This window comes from Pongo pygmaeus, chromosome 11, assembly GCF_028885625.2.
Source record: "Pongo pygmaeus isolate AG05252 chromosome 11, NHGRI_mPonPyg2-v2.0_pri, whole genome shotgun sequence".
Lineage (NCBI taxonomy): Eukaryota > Metazoa > Chordata > Mammalia > Primates > Hominidae > Pongo > Pongo pygmaeus.
In genome coordinates this window covers 110781864-110798112 of record NC_072384.2, presented here as the reverse complement: position 1 = coordinate 110798112, position 16249 = coordinate 110781864, and the positions used below count along the sequence as shown (strand labels likewise).

The window sequence follows — 16249 nt, the reverse complement described above, 5'->3', positions numbered from 1 at the left end:
CCTACTTCCGTCAATTTGTCAAATTCATTCTCCACCCAGTTTTGTTCCCTTGCTGGCAAGGAGTTGTGATCCTTTGGAGTAGAAGCAGCATTCTGGTTTTTGGAATTTTCAGCCTTTTTGCACTGGTTTCTCCCCGTCTTCATGGATTTATCTACCTTTGGTCTTTGACGTTGGTGACCTTCAGATGGGGTTTCTGAGTGGATGTCCTTTTTGTTGATATTGATGTTATTCCTTTCTGTTTGTTAGTTTTCCTTCTAACAGACCCCTCTGCTGCAGGTCTGCTGGAGTTTGCTGGAGGTCCACTCCAGACCCTGTTTGCCAGGGTATCAGCAGTGGAACCTCCAGAACAGCAAAGATTGGTGCCTGTTTCTTCCTTTGGAAGCTTTATCCCAGAGGGGCACCCACCAGATGCCAGCCGGAGCTCTCTTGTATGAGGTGTCTGTCGACCCCTGCTGGGAGGTATCTTCCAGTCAGGAGGCAGGGGGGCAGGGACTCACTTGAGGAGACAGTCTGTCCCTCAGCAGAGCTCAAGCACTGTGCTGGGAGATCCACTGCTCTCTTCAGAGCCAGCAGGCAGGAATGTTTAAGTCTGCTGAAGTTGTGCCCACAGCCACCCCTTCCCCCAGGTGCTCTGTCCTAGTGAGATAGGGGTTTTATCTATAAGCCCCTGACTGGGGCTGCTGCCTTTTTTTCAGAGATGCCCTGCCCAGACACTGGACATCTGTTTTTAAAGTTACAAACCTTTTGATAATACAAGGCCAAAAACTCTCCCCAGTAACACCCTGAGGAAGTACTGTGAGGAGAGGAACAGAACTATCCTGTTTGTGTGTCTTTATTCTTCCTTCAGTGACATTTCAGTGACTTGCTTATCTCTTCTAAAGATGGGTTGCATTAATATCAATGTATCAAAACAAATAAATGAAGCTGCAACAAAGTGCTTGTTAGTTTGAGAGTTTCTGAAAACACATAAAATAACCATTATGATTTATCAGTGATATCATTTCTTTATCTTGAGAATATAGCATGTACAACTTGCAGTTAAGTCCTAGTAATCATCGAACCCAATTAATGAATTTTAGTGATTTGAATTCAAATCCAGAAAAAAAGGGATATACTTCCTTTATTACCCTAAACTGTATTGTTTTAATAAGATGCTCTGAGCAATACTGTATTTTAGATAAATATTTGAAAGGTATTTGCTACCTACTTTGAATGTTCCAAATGCAAATGTGTTTGGCTGCAAAGTAAATGGAATGCTAATTATATATCGCCACCTAGTGGTAATGTCCTAACATTGGCAAAAAAGGAATGGAGTTAATGCCGTGGTTCAAATATTTTATTTCAGTTGGAATATCATTGGAATCAATGCAGTAATTCGGTGTAATACTTCCATAGAGCAGTGTGTGTTTAAAAAAAATTACAGTAATTTTTTTGCATAGTTCTTTCAATCTTTGCAAAAGTAAATCAAAAGTACTTTATATTGAAATTCTATATAATTTGACACATTTATATTAAAAATAGGTTCATATCAAATTTGAGACATTCATTGTTTACTGTAACAGTTGAGTTTGTATCTAATAAACAGATTTTGTTTTCTTATGGCCCCAACGTTACTGAGCTCCCAGTTCTGGCATGAGAAAAAAAAATTCTTAATAAATGTTTTCATTAAAAATTTAAAATTCTTATTAAAAAATTATTCGACCCAGCCATCCCATTACTGGGTATATACCCAAAGGACTATAAATCATGCTGCTATAAAGACACATGCACACGTATGTTTATTGCGGCATTATTCACAATAGCAAAGACTTGGAACCAACCCAAATGTCCAACAATGATAGACTGGATTAAGAAAATGTGGCACATATACACCATGGAATACTATGCAGCCATAAAAAATGATGAGTTCACGTCCTTTGTAGGGACATGGATGAAATTGGAAATCATCATTCTCAGTAAACTATCGCAAGAACAAAAAACCAAACACCGCATATTCTCACTCATAGGTGGGAATTGAACAATGAGAACACATGGACACAGGAAGGGGAACATCACACTCTGGGGACTGTTGTGGGGTGGGGGGAGGGGGGAGGGATAGCATTGGGAGATATACATATGTAACTTACCTGCACATTGCGCACATGTACCATAAAACCTAAAGTATAATAATAATAATAATAATAATAATAATAATAAAAGAAAAAAAAAGAAATAAATAAGCTTAATTAAAAAAAAATAAAAATAAAAATAAAAATAAAAAAAATAAAAATAAAAAATAAGAAAAAAAAAAAAAAAAAAATTAAAAATTACTTTTAAAAATTAAGGGAGTGTGTGTGTGTAGATATATATGGTATCGAAGTAGAAAACAAAATGGCCCATAATTCTATCCATAAGCCCTGTTGTTTTAAAAAGTTCAAAGTATACAAGAAAATGTATTAGAAGAAAAAGGAAAGAAACCTCTAGCCAACTTTCTTGGTTATCTGTTTCTCAGTATATCTCTTCCTAAGATAACCACTATTTCACTATGAATTGTTGCCTATATTTGTAGAAGAAAAAAATGGATGAGCCAGCATTTGCATATTTAACTAATTTGAGTTGCCTCAATTTGATGAGGAAATAATATGAAAAAGTTTAAACTTTTTCACTAACTGCAACTAGCCATGCTTTTTCAACCCCCCCCTTTCCTGCAGTTCCCTTAAAGACTCCTTCATAAGTTTCTCTCAGTCTTTCTTTCATGACTGTCAGCCACTTTCACTCACTAAAATCATCTCATTCTGCTTATTTAAAACCTATCTTCATTTTAAATGTTTTCTCCCCCCTCACCACAAGTGTGTGGAAGTAGTGGAGAGGGAGATGGGAGAGGAAGATTGTTCTATTTCATATCTGCCCTCCCTGCTGAGCTAGGATGTTTTCACTCATTGTATCTATAGCCTGGTGGTAACAACTGTTAGGTTTTTGTTTGCTTGGGATTTTGTTTGATTTTGTTTGTTTTTGTTGTAAATATTGGTGGTCTCCAGAGATTGGCAGTAGAGGCTGTAAACCCCCTCAGCTATACCCCTACCTTCTGAATATGTTCAAATGAAAGCACAAGTGGGTACCCAATTCTGCCAACTGTGCAAACACTTTAGGAAGAAGATACTCTTTAGAAGATACTATTTAGACATACATACGTACATACATACATACATACAGTCTCCTACCCTGTTTTTGTAGCTCAGAGAAAGTCACATTGCCCTCAAGCCCTTCTTAGACTTTATTCATCAAAGAGTGGGAAAGCCCGTACCATCTCCCAAACCTCCAGCCCATCTTTACCACTCACTCCACCAATGAAAAACCATTTTCTATCATTCCTTAATAATAACAAATTCTCTCGTGTAGATTTTGATAAAGTTCCTATATGAAAAAGAGGCACTTCAGTGCTGAGTACCTCTGAATGTTGACTTCTGCTTAGAGTACTTCAAATACATCACTTTGGGGCGGGGGTTGGAGGGACCTGATGTTTGTTACTTCAAATGCTAATTAACCATCCCTGGTGTATAGACTGAAGTTAGATGACAGACATGCACAGGCACGGCACACTGCTTCTGCTTAACTACTTTAAAATTAAATTTCCATATAGATAAGATAATTTCTAATCTGGAAGGGACTATTTATTTCACAGATGAAAAATTTTAAGAACAAAGATTTAGTGTCGAAAGCTACCTGATAACATTTGTTAGGGCTAATGTCTCATTACTACTTTCTTCCAGAGTTTCATTGGCTCTTTGTGCTAATATCATTTTGTTAAGTTTCACCAAAAATTAAAATGTTTTAACTTAAATGGGATCATATCAAATTTATAGGCTAATTTAGGGATGATTGAGATACACTTCAAAATTTCATGTAACAAAAAATCTAAAATAGCAAGGACATTTTTCTTCCCTATCATATTTGCTGCGCACTCCCTTCCCCCCAAAAAGGTAACATTCTCAGAGGTCAAACTACCAAAGATGGTTACTTTCCTAAACTGACTTCCCTCTGTGATCTTCTCCCCTACTTGCTGGTTCCTGAGGCTTCCCCTTTTGGTCTCTGATGAAAAGTCTGGGGCTTTGATGACCCTGCTGTGCCACATCTATGACTATGCATGCATCTGGGGCCAGGTGATGTGGAGGACAGAGAAGTAAAGCAATGGGGGCTTATAACCCCCTCCTAAGACTGCAGTTCCTCCAATCTGTGGGGAAATTTCCCTCCCTCAGAGTTTAGGCTCCCAGGGCTCCCCTTGTCTTCACACCTGCTCCCAGCATGAGATTGCTTGTAGCTTGGGGCACAAGAGAACTGAGAAAAGGAAAATAAAGGAAAATGGAGGGTTAACCCATTCTCTCTGATATTAGGAGTTCTCTCTGTTCAGACAGCACTAGAGGGCTTCTTCTGCGTCTCTGTAAGCCTACTTGTGCCTACTTTTGGGTTTTGGGCTGTGCTGAGTTCAGACCAGGGGAATACCAGAGAGAAAAAATGGTAAACTCACCACTGGTTTGGTGCTACTTCAGATTCCTGTCCTCTTCTCCTTTTTGCGTGTTACTGTTTGCTTTTCAGAGACCTCAGATAGTTGCTGTATCCTGTTCAGGTTTTAGAGCCACATTTTGAGGGAGACACAAGGTGCAGAGCATGCTTGCTCCATCTTACCTGAAACCAGAACTGAAAGTAACTTTTTCTGAGAAGCTGAACTGAGTCTGTCCGTAGGGATTGAATGAACTATAATACATTCATTCAGTGGAGTTCTATGCAAGTATTACAAAGAATGTGACTACTCTGTGTGCTGTTATGGAACCACTGTCAAGATGTATTGTTAAATAGCAAGCTGTAGAATATTTATACATATGTATATTTATGCTTATGTGTACATAAAATCTAGGAATACACACAAAAAAATGGTAACCATGGTGATTTCTGAGGAGAACTAGAAGGCTGGGAGACTGAGGAGATGGAGACCTGACTGACACCTCTGTGCTATTAATATTTGCATGTATTGGCCAGTTGCAGTGGCTTATGCCTGTAATCCCAGCACTTTGGGAGGCTGAGACAGGCGGATCACCTGAGGTCGGGAATTGGAGACCAGCCTGACCAACATGGAGAAACCCCGTCTCTACTAAAAATACAAAATTAGCCAGGTGTGGTGGTGCGTACCTATAATCCCAGCCCCTCGGGAGGCTGAGGCAGGAGAATCGCTTAAACCTGGGAGGTGGAGGTTGCGGTGAGCCAAGATCACACCATTGCACTCCAGCCTGGGCAAGAAGAGCGAAACTGTCTCAAAAAAAAAAAAAAAAAAAAAAATTTACATGTATTATTGACTGTGGTAGATGAGACTTACTTCAGGTAGGCCTGTTGACACATTAAGAAATAAACCAAGGAAGGAGATGATGGGCCATTTGAGTGTTGACTTAGTCCTTTCTCTGGGCTAAATGCCCTAAGAGCCAGCAGTTCTTGGCTTCTCTGACTCCAACTGCTAAAATACTCACCTTAGGGCCTGCCTCCATGAGGAACTAGGGAGATTTCAGATAGCCTCAGCCATACGTTTGTGTTCTTTCATTTTATGAATGTATTTGTCAGTTCCATTGTTAAGTGAAGAAATTTAATGGAGGGCTAATCTGTGAACTGTGACTGTTCTATAGATAGATATTATATACGTATAAATACATATTTTGTGTGCATGTATATTTTTTCAATGTACCATTTTTAAGTATACACCAATACCTGGTTCCTTTCAAATTATTTTGGGCATGTATTTTTATTTTTAGGCTAATTCACCTAAATAAGATTGATCCTCATGCTCCAAATGAAATGCTCTATGGGCGAATAGGCTACATCTATGCTCTTCTTTTTGTCAATAAGAACTTTGGAGTGGAAAAGATTCCTCAAAGCCATATTCAGCAGGTACCATGTTTTTGTGTTTTTAGGAGTCTGTTTAGGATCCCATTTACTTACTATCTGCCTAAACTATTGTTTGTGTCTCTGTAGTTAGCACGTTCCATATAAAGGAAGGTGTATCTGGACCTCTAAAGGTTGGGCACAGTCCAAGAACCAATAGCTTTCTACGGAGTGCTGTTGGAAACATTTCTGACTCAGAGTCAGAAGGCCAGTCTGCTCCATTTCAGAATTTAGAGGCCCTCTCCAAAGAGGATTAGAGCCAAATTTCACCTCCCAGATGGAGGATCTCCTTTGGTGGTGCCTAGAGGAATTTATGCTTTTTTTGACAGGTGAACTCTTGTAAACTGTAATGCAAAGAGCTCAAGATCCTCTGTGCCCTCTCCCGTCTAGGCTAAATATAGTCCCACACACTTCTCTGATGGAGAATTAAACTGTGCCTTTCCCTGGCTATAAGCTGGTGTCTAATTTGTCATGTTCCCCAGTACCTCTTAGCAAAAAAGTCTTTACCTCCTCCAGGAAGGTTTTTGTTCAGTTAACTTCTTATTTTGGTTGGTTTTCTCCCTGTAGATTTGTGAAACAATTTTAACCTCTGGAGAAAACCTAGCTAGGAAGAGAAACTTCACGGCAAAGTCTCCACTGATGTATGAATGGTACCAGGAATATTATGTGGGGGCTGCTCATGGCCTGGCTGGAATTTATTACTACCTGATGCAGGTAAGGAGTGATTATGGTGAAACTTTAAAATGTCCTTCCTGACCCATGTACTGTCATGGATGAGAAAACAGATATTCTAGTTCTAGTTTGTCATTCTGTCAACCGCTGCATTACAGTACTTTCCTTGTAATTACTTGTCCTAGACAAACAAAAGTAATGTTTACGAAGGTGCCTTTAAAAGTGTATAAACATTAAAGGCCCTGCGTTTTAAGATGATGTTTGATTTGCAAGTGACCCTACTTGCCCACTTAGTGCCACTTGTGCAGACTAAAGTATTTTGACTTTTAATTCTGTATGAAGTGCCTCTGCTCTGCTCTTTCAGCCAGTGCTTTGAATTAAAAATATTATTCCACATTAAAAGGCACAACTGATTCCAACAAATTCCAGGAATAAGAACAAAATCAATAGAAAACAAATGAGCGCTTGTTGCCTAATGCTCACTTAGAGAGCAAAGCTGAGGAGACTTTTACTTACCTGAAAAATAGCTGAATATGCTCTGCCCTACAGTTCTTAGGATCTAATACTATTGGGACACATCAACCAAAGTCAAATAGACTAAAGACAGATAGAATTTACTGCAGCAAACATAACTTGGGAGAGATCAGAAGAGGACTTCTCAGGAGAGCATCATTTTGGGAGACTTACGAAGCACTCCTTAAGGAGAAATTGGCACTTCTGAATAAGAATTCATGGAAAAGAAAATTGATTTTTAATGGCAGCATAGGTACCCCTGTCACCTTCCCAAGGCACACTGTGGCATAAAGAAAAGTGTTTCATTAACGTGTTCAGCAGGAGTGCTTGGATATACATACTACCAGCTCTTTGAGTAGCTGGCTCTTATAATACAAGATCAGTGTTGGACCTGCCCGCTACCTATAAATAAACAAGGACAACACAACTGAAAAACTCAAGATTATTATTACTTTTGAATGCAGAGTCACACATTGAGTGTTAGTGGCAATCAGAGACTAACTGGCGTATTTATTCTACACTGTTCAATTAGAGGTTATATAATTAGGATGTTGACATTTAGACTTAAATTTCTTTATTTTTCTGGTGCATGTCTTCCTGTCTATTCCCAGTAGTAAATGTAGATCCCTAAAAGTTTTCAGGAAAGAAGAGTCTTCTGAAGTTTCAAGGTTAGTTAGAATCAGACATATTAGAGGCCCTCTCCAAAGAGGATTAGACAGCCTTATCGAAATTTCATTGAAATAAATAATCAGGAGACATAGTTAGTGACTAGACAGCCTCATCAAACTTTCATTGAAACAATCAGGAGACATACTCTGCCTCCTTGCGTTAGCTGCAGTAAGAAATCTGAAAATCCAAGTATTGATTTTTCCATTTGCAGGTTATCATCTCTTTGAAATGATTTAATTTTTAATCCTGAAAGTCTATTCTAGTAGGTATGCCTTCATCAACATAAAATAAAACATCATTATTTTTAGGCCATGTTGGGTGATTCCTGCAAGTTTGAGGAGAGTCCACTCATTCTACTGTAACACTCTGAGCTTAAATGCTATTCTTTGTGTAAAATGAAATCTGTCTTCTAAATAACTCAGTGCACTTTCAGAATCTTGTGGAAGTCATATTGTCAGCATTACTTTGACCCCACCACGACCGCCTCCTGCCTGTGCTTCACACCACTGCCCACCCCTCACCACCACATGCCCCACACCTTGCCTAGCAAAACAGCGCTTTGAATCTGTTAAAGACATTAGCAGTCATTGAATTAAGAACAGGACCAAAAGGAGAAACTAAAACGTGTATCAAAAATGGTGGCTCATATGCTGTATGTCAGTATGTCCTATGGATCTGTACGTTGTTATGTCAAAATAATGTGGCATTTAGATCAGTCCTAAATCCTCTGCAAAAAGACTGGATCTAGAGGCATGCTGTAGTTTGGAATCTAGACTCCAGGTCTCTTAACTTGTTAGTATCCTTTTTCTATTGAAAATACCACCTATCTCTTCTCTAAATGTAATAACGAGTCATGCTTGGTTTGTCTAGTGCATCTCTTTGTGACTTTTAAAGCTTGCTTTATATATTGAAACCATGGGAAACGTCTCTTACACTCACATTCATAGGCATTGACTTTAATTACTTATACGTATGTAGATAACAGTTAATATTGAAAAACAATATATACAAAATGCCGAGCACCAGTGGCTCATGCCTGTTATCCCAGCACTTTGGGAGGCCGAGGTGGGCAGATCATCTGAGGTCAGGAGTTCAAAACCAGCCTGGCCAACATGGTGAAACCCCGTCTTTACTAAAAATACAAAAATTGTCCAGGCGTGGTGACAGGCGTCTGTAATCCCAAGTACTTGGGAGGCTGAGACAGGAGAATCACTTGAACCCGGGAGGTGGAGGTTGCAGGGAGCCAAGATCGCACCATTGCACTTCAGCCTGGGTGACAAGAGTGAAACTCCATCTCAAAAAAAAAAAAAAAAAAAACAATATATACAAAAGGCCCTAAGAGTTAACTGATAGCAATTTTACTTTGTCCCATCGTTTAAAATTTTTTAATGAAATCACAAAAGATTAAAATAAAGGCATCCAATAGGTGGAAAAATTGGATGAAATCCAAAACTTCTTAATGACCTTCCATTTCCTCTTAGCCATACTTTTTTTCTGGTTTAAATATACTGAGACCTAGGAAGGTTTATTTGCTTCAGCAGAACTAATAATTTCCTTCTCATTTTTAGCCCAGCCTTCAAGTGAGCCAAGGGAAGTTACATAGTTTGGTCAAGCCCAGTGTAGACTACGTCTGCCAGCTGAAATTCCCTTCTGGCAATTACCCTCCATGTATAGGTGATAATCGAGATCTGCTTGTCCATTGGTGCCATGGTGCCCCTGGGGTAATCTACATGCTCATCCAGGCCTATAAGGTACTGTGTGTATTTTTGAAATAAATTTTTTTAAATAACCAAAAATTTATAATTTAAAATTAGTTTTATCCTAATCTATAAAGGAACAATAAATAAATCTCTTGTGGGACCTAAGATCACTTTACTAAATGAATTATAATTCATTCTCACCATCTATCTGTACCATAGCAGCCATTGTTTCATATCCTACTTTTAACAACACTTAGGTTGCAATGAGATATTGTTTATGATCTAGCATATTATCTAGCAATTCCACTCCTAGGTGTGTACTCAAAAAGAACCAAAACCAAGAATTCAAACAGATACTGTACACCAGCATTCATAGCGGCATTATTTATAATTGCCACAGGTGAAAATAATCCAAGTATTCATCAACAGATGAATTGATAAAGAAAATGTCATATATACAATGGAACATATCACAGTGCAATGGATTATTATTCTGCTATTAAAAGAATGACTTTCTGATACATATTACAACATGGATGAACCTTGAAAACATGCTAAGTGAAATAAACAGATATAAAAGGACAAATATTGTATGATTCCATTGTAGTGCATAAATAACACTAATAAAAAGCATGCCCTCACAGAACTGCAATCAATGAAGATTTTTAGTTGAGAAAAAAAAAGATATCTATGACCATTGGTGCCAAATCAACAAATTACAACTCTGCAGACTATTGCTGGGCACTGGCATCTCATAAATAAGCTTTTAGTGTATCATATTCTACATTTCAGAGAATTAGATATATTAATAATAGAAAAACTTTTTAAACTGCCTTATCCTACTTTTAAGAGCACTTAGGTTGCAATGAGATATTAAAAATATCTACTCAGAATATTTCCCAAGTCTTTGATGAAGATATAGGAGGCAGTAAAAGATTGTAAAGGTCTATCTCTATTTTTCTGACTGCATATTTAATTAAGAACAGTTGTTCTTCTCCAGTGTGTAAAGAAACTTCCTAATAGTGAAGAGGGCATCAGAGTTACAAAGAAGATAGCATGTGTTCTTTGGAAAGCCACTCATGATAAGAGCAAGTTGCAAGTTAAATAATGCTGCTTCCTCAGTAACCCCCACATAAACACACATGCGCAGAAAACTTAGACTGTACATACCAAAGTCATGCACGGTTTTTTTTTAAAGCCAAACTAGTCGATTGTGGTAATTGTCACTAGCAATATAACACATCCCTCTGTCACTAAATCCTTTACTCTTTCTTGCCAAGCCATCTCCCTCTTTCCTCCTTATCTATCAGGAAGGAATATCAATGGAACTTTCTTTTATATCCCGTATAATAAAATGTGTCCTTTGCCTCTGCAGGTATTCAGAGAGGAAAAGTATCTCTGTGATGCCTATCAGTGTGCTGATGTGATCTGGCAATATGGGTTGCTGAAGAAGGGATATGGGCTGTGCCACGGTTCTGCAGGGAATGCCTATGCCTTCCTGACACTCTACAACCTCGCGCAGGATATGAAGTACCTGTATAGGGCCTGTAAGGTAGGAGTCAGAACCACCAAACAGAAAGCAGCTCGGTGGCTCACACCTGTAATCCCAGCGCTTTGGGAGGCCGAGGCAGGCAGATCACCTGAGGTCAGGAGTTCGAGACCAGCCTGGCTAACGTGGTCTCTACTAAAATGACAAAAAATTAGCCAAATGTGGTGACAGGCACCTATAATCCCAGCTACTTTGGAGGCTGAGGCACAAGAATCACTTGAACTCGGGAGGCGGAGGTTGCAGTGAGCCAAGATCACACCATTGTACTCCAGCCTGGGTGACAAGAGTGAAACTCCATCTCAAAAAAAAAAAAAAAAAAAGCAGGTCTCCCAGGAGGTTGTAGAAAGGGTTCTAGTTCGTCTGATTTAATTCATTTATCCCTAAAACCATAGGTCTCGGATAACAAATACAGTTATTTAAGGAAAACCTTGAAAAGCCTTTCAATTAAATTAGCATTCCTTTAAAGGGACATAATTCTACCCAACAGCATTAATGGGGGAAAAAAATAAAGATGTAGGGTGATTTTGTGCCTTTCTTCTTGAATAACCTTGGAGGTACGTGACTCAGACAGCTCATTAAATTCCTCCCATGCTGTGTACTCTTTCAAACCATCGTTTTCTCTGCATTAATCTCCTTTCTCTGAAGTGAAGATAGTGTTTGACTTTTCAGAGTAATTTGTATAGACAACCTCTTAACTTTTGGGGGGGTCTCTGGAAGAAATCACTATACTAATTTAACTTGGTGTCATTTTCAGTTTGCCGAATGGTGCTTAGAGTATGGAGAACATGGATGCAGAACACCAGACACCCCTTTCTCTCTCTTTGAAGGTATTTTGTACGCTTTATTTATTTGCCCTATAATATCAGCATCTACTTCTCTGCTTGGTAATTAATGTATTTAAGTTTTAGCAAAAAATTTTATAATTATTCTTAAACTACTTTTTTATTTCCTAATATGCTAAATCGATATTAAAAATCAATTAGCACATGTAGTACCACAGTCCCAATACTGGTAGTCATCAGGTGACTCCCTTTTATGAAGCCAGGCACATGTTGGGCATTTTGCAGATGCCGTCATAAATCATTCAGCAAAAACATACAGGCACTACTACCTTCATGTCATAGCCGAGGAGACTGAGGCTCAGGAGCTTACATTTGGTAAATGGCAGGGCTGTGACTTGAACTTGTCTGGTTCCATTCTTTCTCCAGTCTTCCACTGGGATATAAGGCTGAGCACCTCACTAATGATCTCTTCTAATGTTGAACTGCAGTGTATGTAAACATAGATAGATTCACACTTCATTTAAATCATTGCCGTTCATATTGTAATGTTGTTAATGTTAAAAAATGGAGCCATCCTTCGTTTTTGCAGAGTTGTAATTGCTCTCGGGGGGTGTCGGTGAGGTGAGGAAAAAGCCATAGGATGCCGAAGGAGGAGGGCCAAGAGGACACCCCCACCCTCCAGTGTGGCCTTGATCCAGACCTTAGGGACGAGGCTGTCACTGGTGGGCACCCTTTGTTGATGTTTGTGTGTTTGAATAGACTGAAATGCTGTGACATTTTTTGTCAATAAAGATATGGGGGAAAAAAAACATCCTATGAAATAGTCATTTGGTATAATAACTTTTGCCTCTTTCTCTTTCTTCAGGAATGGCTGGAACAATATATTTCCTGGCTGACCTGCTAGTCCCCACAAAAGCCAGGTTCCCTGCATTTGAACTCTGAAAGGAAAGCATGCCACCTGCAACTCACTGCATGACCCTTTCTGTATATTCAAACCCAAGCTAAGTGCTTCCGTTGCTTTCCAAGGAAACAAAGAGTCAAACTGTGGACTTGATTTTGTTAGCTTTTTTCAGAATTTGTCTTTCATTCAGTTCCTTTCCATTATCATTTACTTTTACTTAGAAGTATCCAAGGAAGTCTTTTAACTTTCATTTCTATTTCTTCCTAAAGGGAGAGTGAGTGATACGTACAGTGTTTTGAGGTTGTATACATATATTCCAGAACTTGGAGGAAATCTTATTTAAGTTTATGAATATAACCATCTGTTACTGTTCTAAAAATGTTTAAAAGAAACTCAATATAGATAAAGATAAATATTTCACTATTATTGGGTATTGCACTTCACTTCTCTTTAATATTTTTCCTCCAACTGGAGGGCAGACAATTTTATGACTTGCTTTTCTCTAGGTGGTTCATTTTGAAAGGGGACAGAAATATAACTAAATGCTTCCAGGAGAAAAATTCCAAGAGTTGCAATCTGGACTTGGGACCTAAATATCATTTTTTAAATTCCTGATGCCTATTTGGAGTAGAGGTAAACATACTTTCAGATTTGCCTGTTTTTGTCGGTAAGGCATACAGCCTTCAGAAGCCAACATTTTTAATCAAAAACTTATAAAACATGATGATCATTGTGAAATTTCTGAGTTGAAGGTTAGTTCAAGATAAGCTAACAATAACAGTCTGTGTTTTCTCTAAAATAATCTGAGTTTTTTGGAACTCTTTATTTAAATATGTTTGTTTTTCAGTATTCAAATAAGATCAGGGAGCCAATTTTCTCTGTATGAATATGCTTTGACCTAGGATTTCAGTCCACTCTGACTGACTTTCTAAACTTTAACTTGGGTTTTTACAGTGACTATGCATTAGTGCTGACTCTTTGGTATAAGCCATAAAATATTTTCCTTCCTATCAATTTATCTGAACTTTGGTCTTTTCACTAAATAGTACAGTATTCTACTTCGTTTAAAAAGGGGGGATAAGAAAGGGAATACTATATAACCAATAACTTGAACAAAAACACTAAACTAAGCTTTTAATAGAAATGCTTTTTATTGAGGGGGTATTATCCAGAGTTCATGCTTAGAACAAATGCATCTTTGTGTATCCTAGGCTTAACAATTCATCAGTTTCTGAGACCACAGAATCAGGTTTTCTGTAGTAGATAAAGACTCTCTGGTGCTTCAAATTCTGTACAAGTGTTTTGACTCATCAGCTTCCACTCCTATTACTGCCTTTGCCTGGCTTGTTTTGTCTCTTTGCAACTGATTTTGCAAAAAAAATTGTAGCTTTAAAATAACAGGGTCTAAGTATTTTAAATGTGCCTATTTCAGAGCTCTCTCGGTCACAGAAACATGCTATTTTTATTGGAACTTCAAACCAAATCCCCACTGAGTGTGTACTGGTTCCTGCAGGTAGCAGTCTCCTATTATCTCCTGTTTAGCACCAGAAGAGCTAATATTATTGGAAACTGACCCTTTAAAGGCCACTGGCAGTAGGATTTAAAAGGCAGCCCACTGCTCAATTTCTAGAATCAACTTACTCCTTCTGTGACTGTGTAAGTTGGCATTACCTTGTGCCTCTCAGATTGCCGAAGTGCTGCTGGTAAGCATGTGCATGCTCTGCCTTTCTTGTGAAAGTTTTCAATCAGCGATATTAGCACTTACAGTAAGAAGTAAAAGTAGTGCACAGCAAAGCTAATTTGCCTTTGCCTGGGGTGTTCAGCTTGAAAGAATAAAGCTCATTTGGTTTAGTTAAATGTCTTACTCTACTGTGCCTATGCTTTTAGCTGCATTACTAAGCAAGGGAAAAATAACACTTTCTCTGAGCCAGAGAAGACTTGATCACAGTTCTCCAAGCATCCTGATAGCAATGCTTAACCCCAGGAAGATTTCAAGGCAGGGAGAAGAACATTTCAAATAAGATTCTTGTTAACCCATTTATGCCTAGTGTTCCATTATTGGAACGCTAAACTTGTGGGAGTCATTTACATCCTACTGCTCATAGTCATTGCCAAGGTCTGATTTTTCACACAAAAAATTGCAACCCCCAGCATAAGTGGGTTAGCTACTGTCATCTGTTAGCGAATTCATCCACACAAAAACAGTTCGTTTTTTTTTAAGCTTTTCAAAACTTATTAAACTGGCACAATTTTATATATATGCTATTTGTTGTATTTAGGCTTAAGAGCAAAAAAGTTTTGATGGGATTTTAAATTCAGGCAAAGCCTACAACACTGAGACAATCCCCTAACAACATGGTAGTAACTAAAGAAACTTTTATACTAGGCTTCTTAGTTTTAAAAGGAAGTGGCATCATTGTTTCAGTTCTAGTTTGTATTTTTCTCTCAGATATTTTTCTTGTTTAAAAATCTTTCCCAGAAGTTGGTTCCTAGAAAACTCAATACCATCTATTATCTCTATACAGGGACTAGGTAATAAAACCTTCAAAGGTTGTCAAAGGTTGTCAAGCAGTGTTCATTTATCCTGTCACATGTTTCTGTTTCTGTAGTAATTTAGAAATTGCAAATAGTTAACTTTTCATCATGTAAAAAATGTTAACATTATCCTATTTCCATAGATACCATGGACTGTGGTGTGGCCTGAGTTGTCAGTCTTTAATCCTGAGTCATGTGGCTCTCTTTTCATCTTTGATGTCAGTTCCAATTATTTGGCATCAAAAACCTTCATGGTAGGTAGAGTTTTAGGAAAAAGTGGATCTAGGGTTACTTTATTAACATTTCCTAAATAACTGAATTGAGAGACATACTCTGCTGCTGTGTCCTCAGGTTAATTTTTGTCTGATCTTACAATGCCCTGCCTTTTACTAGCTACTTTAGAAATAGAAAATGTGAAGAGTGACTATTTACACATATACTCCTTTGGCTGCTAGAACTCATCTGTAGTCCTTTATTATTTACACTAAATTCCAATTTCATTTCTGCTTCCGCTAAATAAGAGCACCTCATTCCTGTGTTTTCTCTACTATTGAGCTGTAGACGAACTGTTTCTCTAATTTATGAAGCAAACTGTTTGGGATATTCAGGGAAACTACCCCAATGTTATGTTGTCATTTAATGGGAAAGGCTGGGATCGTATGTATTTCTATGTTCTGTAAAGTATTTGACTTACTAGTTCTCAATAAAATTTTATTAGGACTATATATCATCATGTGCTTTTTGTTTGCTTTGGTTTAAACTTGAGAAATATTTTCCCTCAATGGCAAGTTATTGAGGGATCTGGCCAGCAGCCCGCAATGCAGCAGGGCTCTCTCTTGGTTCGCAGGCGGATTGGCAGGTCGAGAAATAATAGACACACACAAGATAGTGAAAGCCGGGTCCAGGGGGGTCACCGCCTTCTGGTCCTGCGGTGCCAACAATGCGCTGGATATACCAGCATTTATTAAGTTTAGTGAGGGCAGGGGTAGGTTAGTGAGGAATTTAGGGTCATTTGATTATGAGG

The 16249-nt window shown here is 38.3% G+C and overlaps 1 protein-coding gene across 4 annotated transcripts in view; it reads left to right on the top strand.

Annotated features, from left to right (window-relative positions):
- LANCL1 (LanC like glutathione S-transferase 1) overlaps positions 1-15950 on the top strand; it is a 49275-nt gene extending 33325 nt beyond the window's left edge. For all 4 annotated transcript variants that reach the window (XM_063647920.1, XM_054477396.2, XM_054477395.2 and 1 more), the window contains exons 5-10: positions 5775-5910; positions 6472-6618; positions 9327-9509; positions 10834-11010; positions 11762-11834; positions 12655-15950. In XM_063647920.1, coding sequence (XP_063503990.1) covers positions 5775-5910; positions 6472-6618; positions 9327-9509; positions 10834-11010; positions 11762-11834; positions 12655-12731 — 793 coding nt within the window. In that variant the 3' untranslated portion in view covers positions 12732-15950. The remainder of the gene's footprint in view (positions 1-5774; positions 5911-6471; positions 6619-9326; positions 9510-10833; positions 11011-11761; positions 11835-12654) is intronic.
- The last annotated feature ends 299 nt before the right edge of the window (positions 15951-16249 follow it).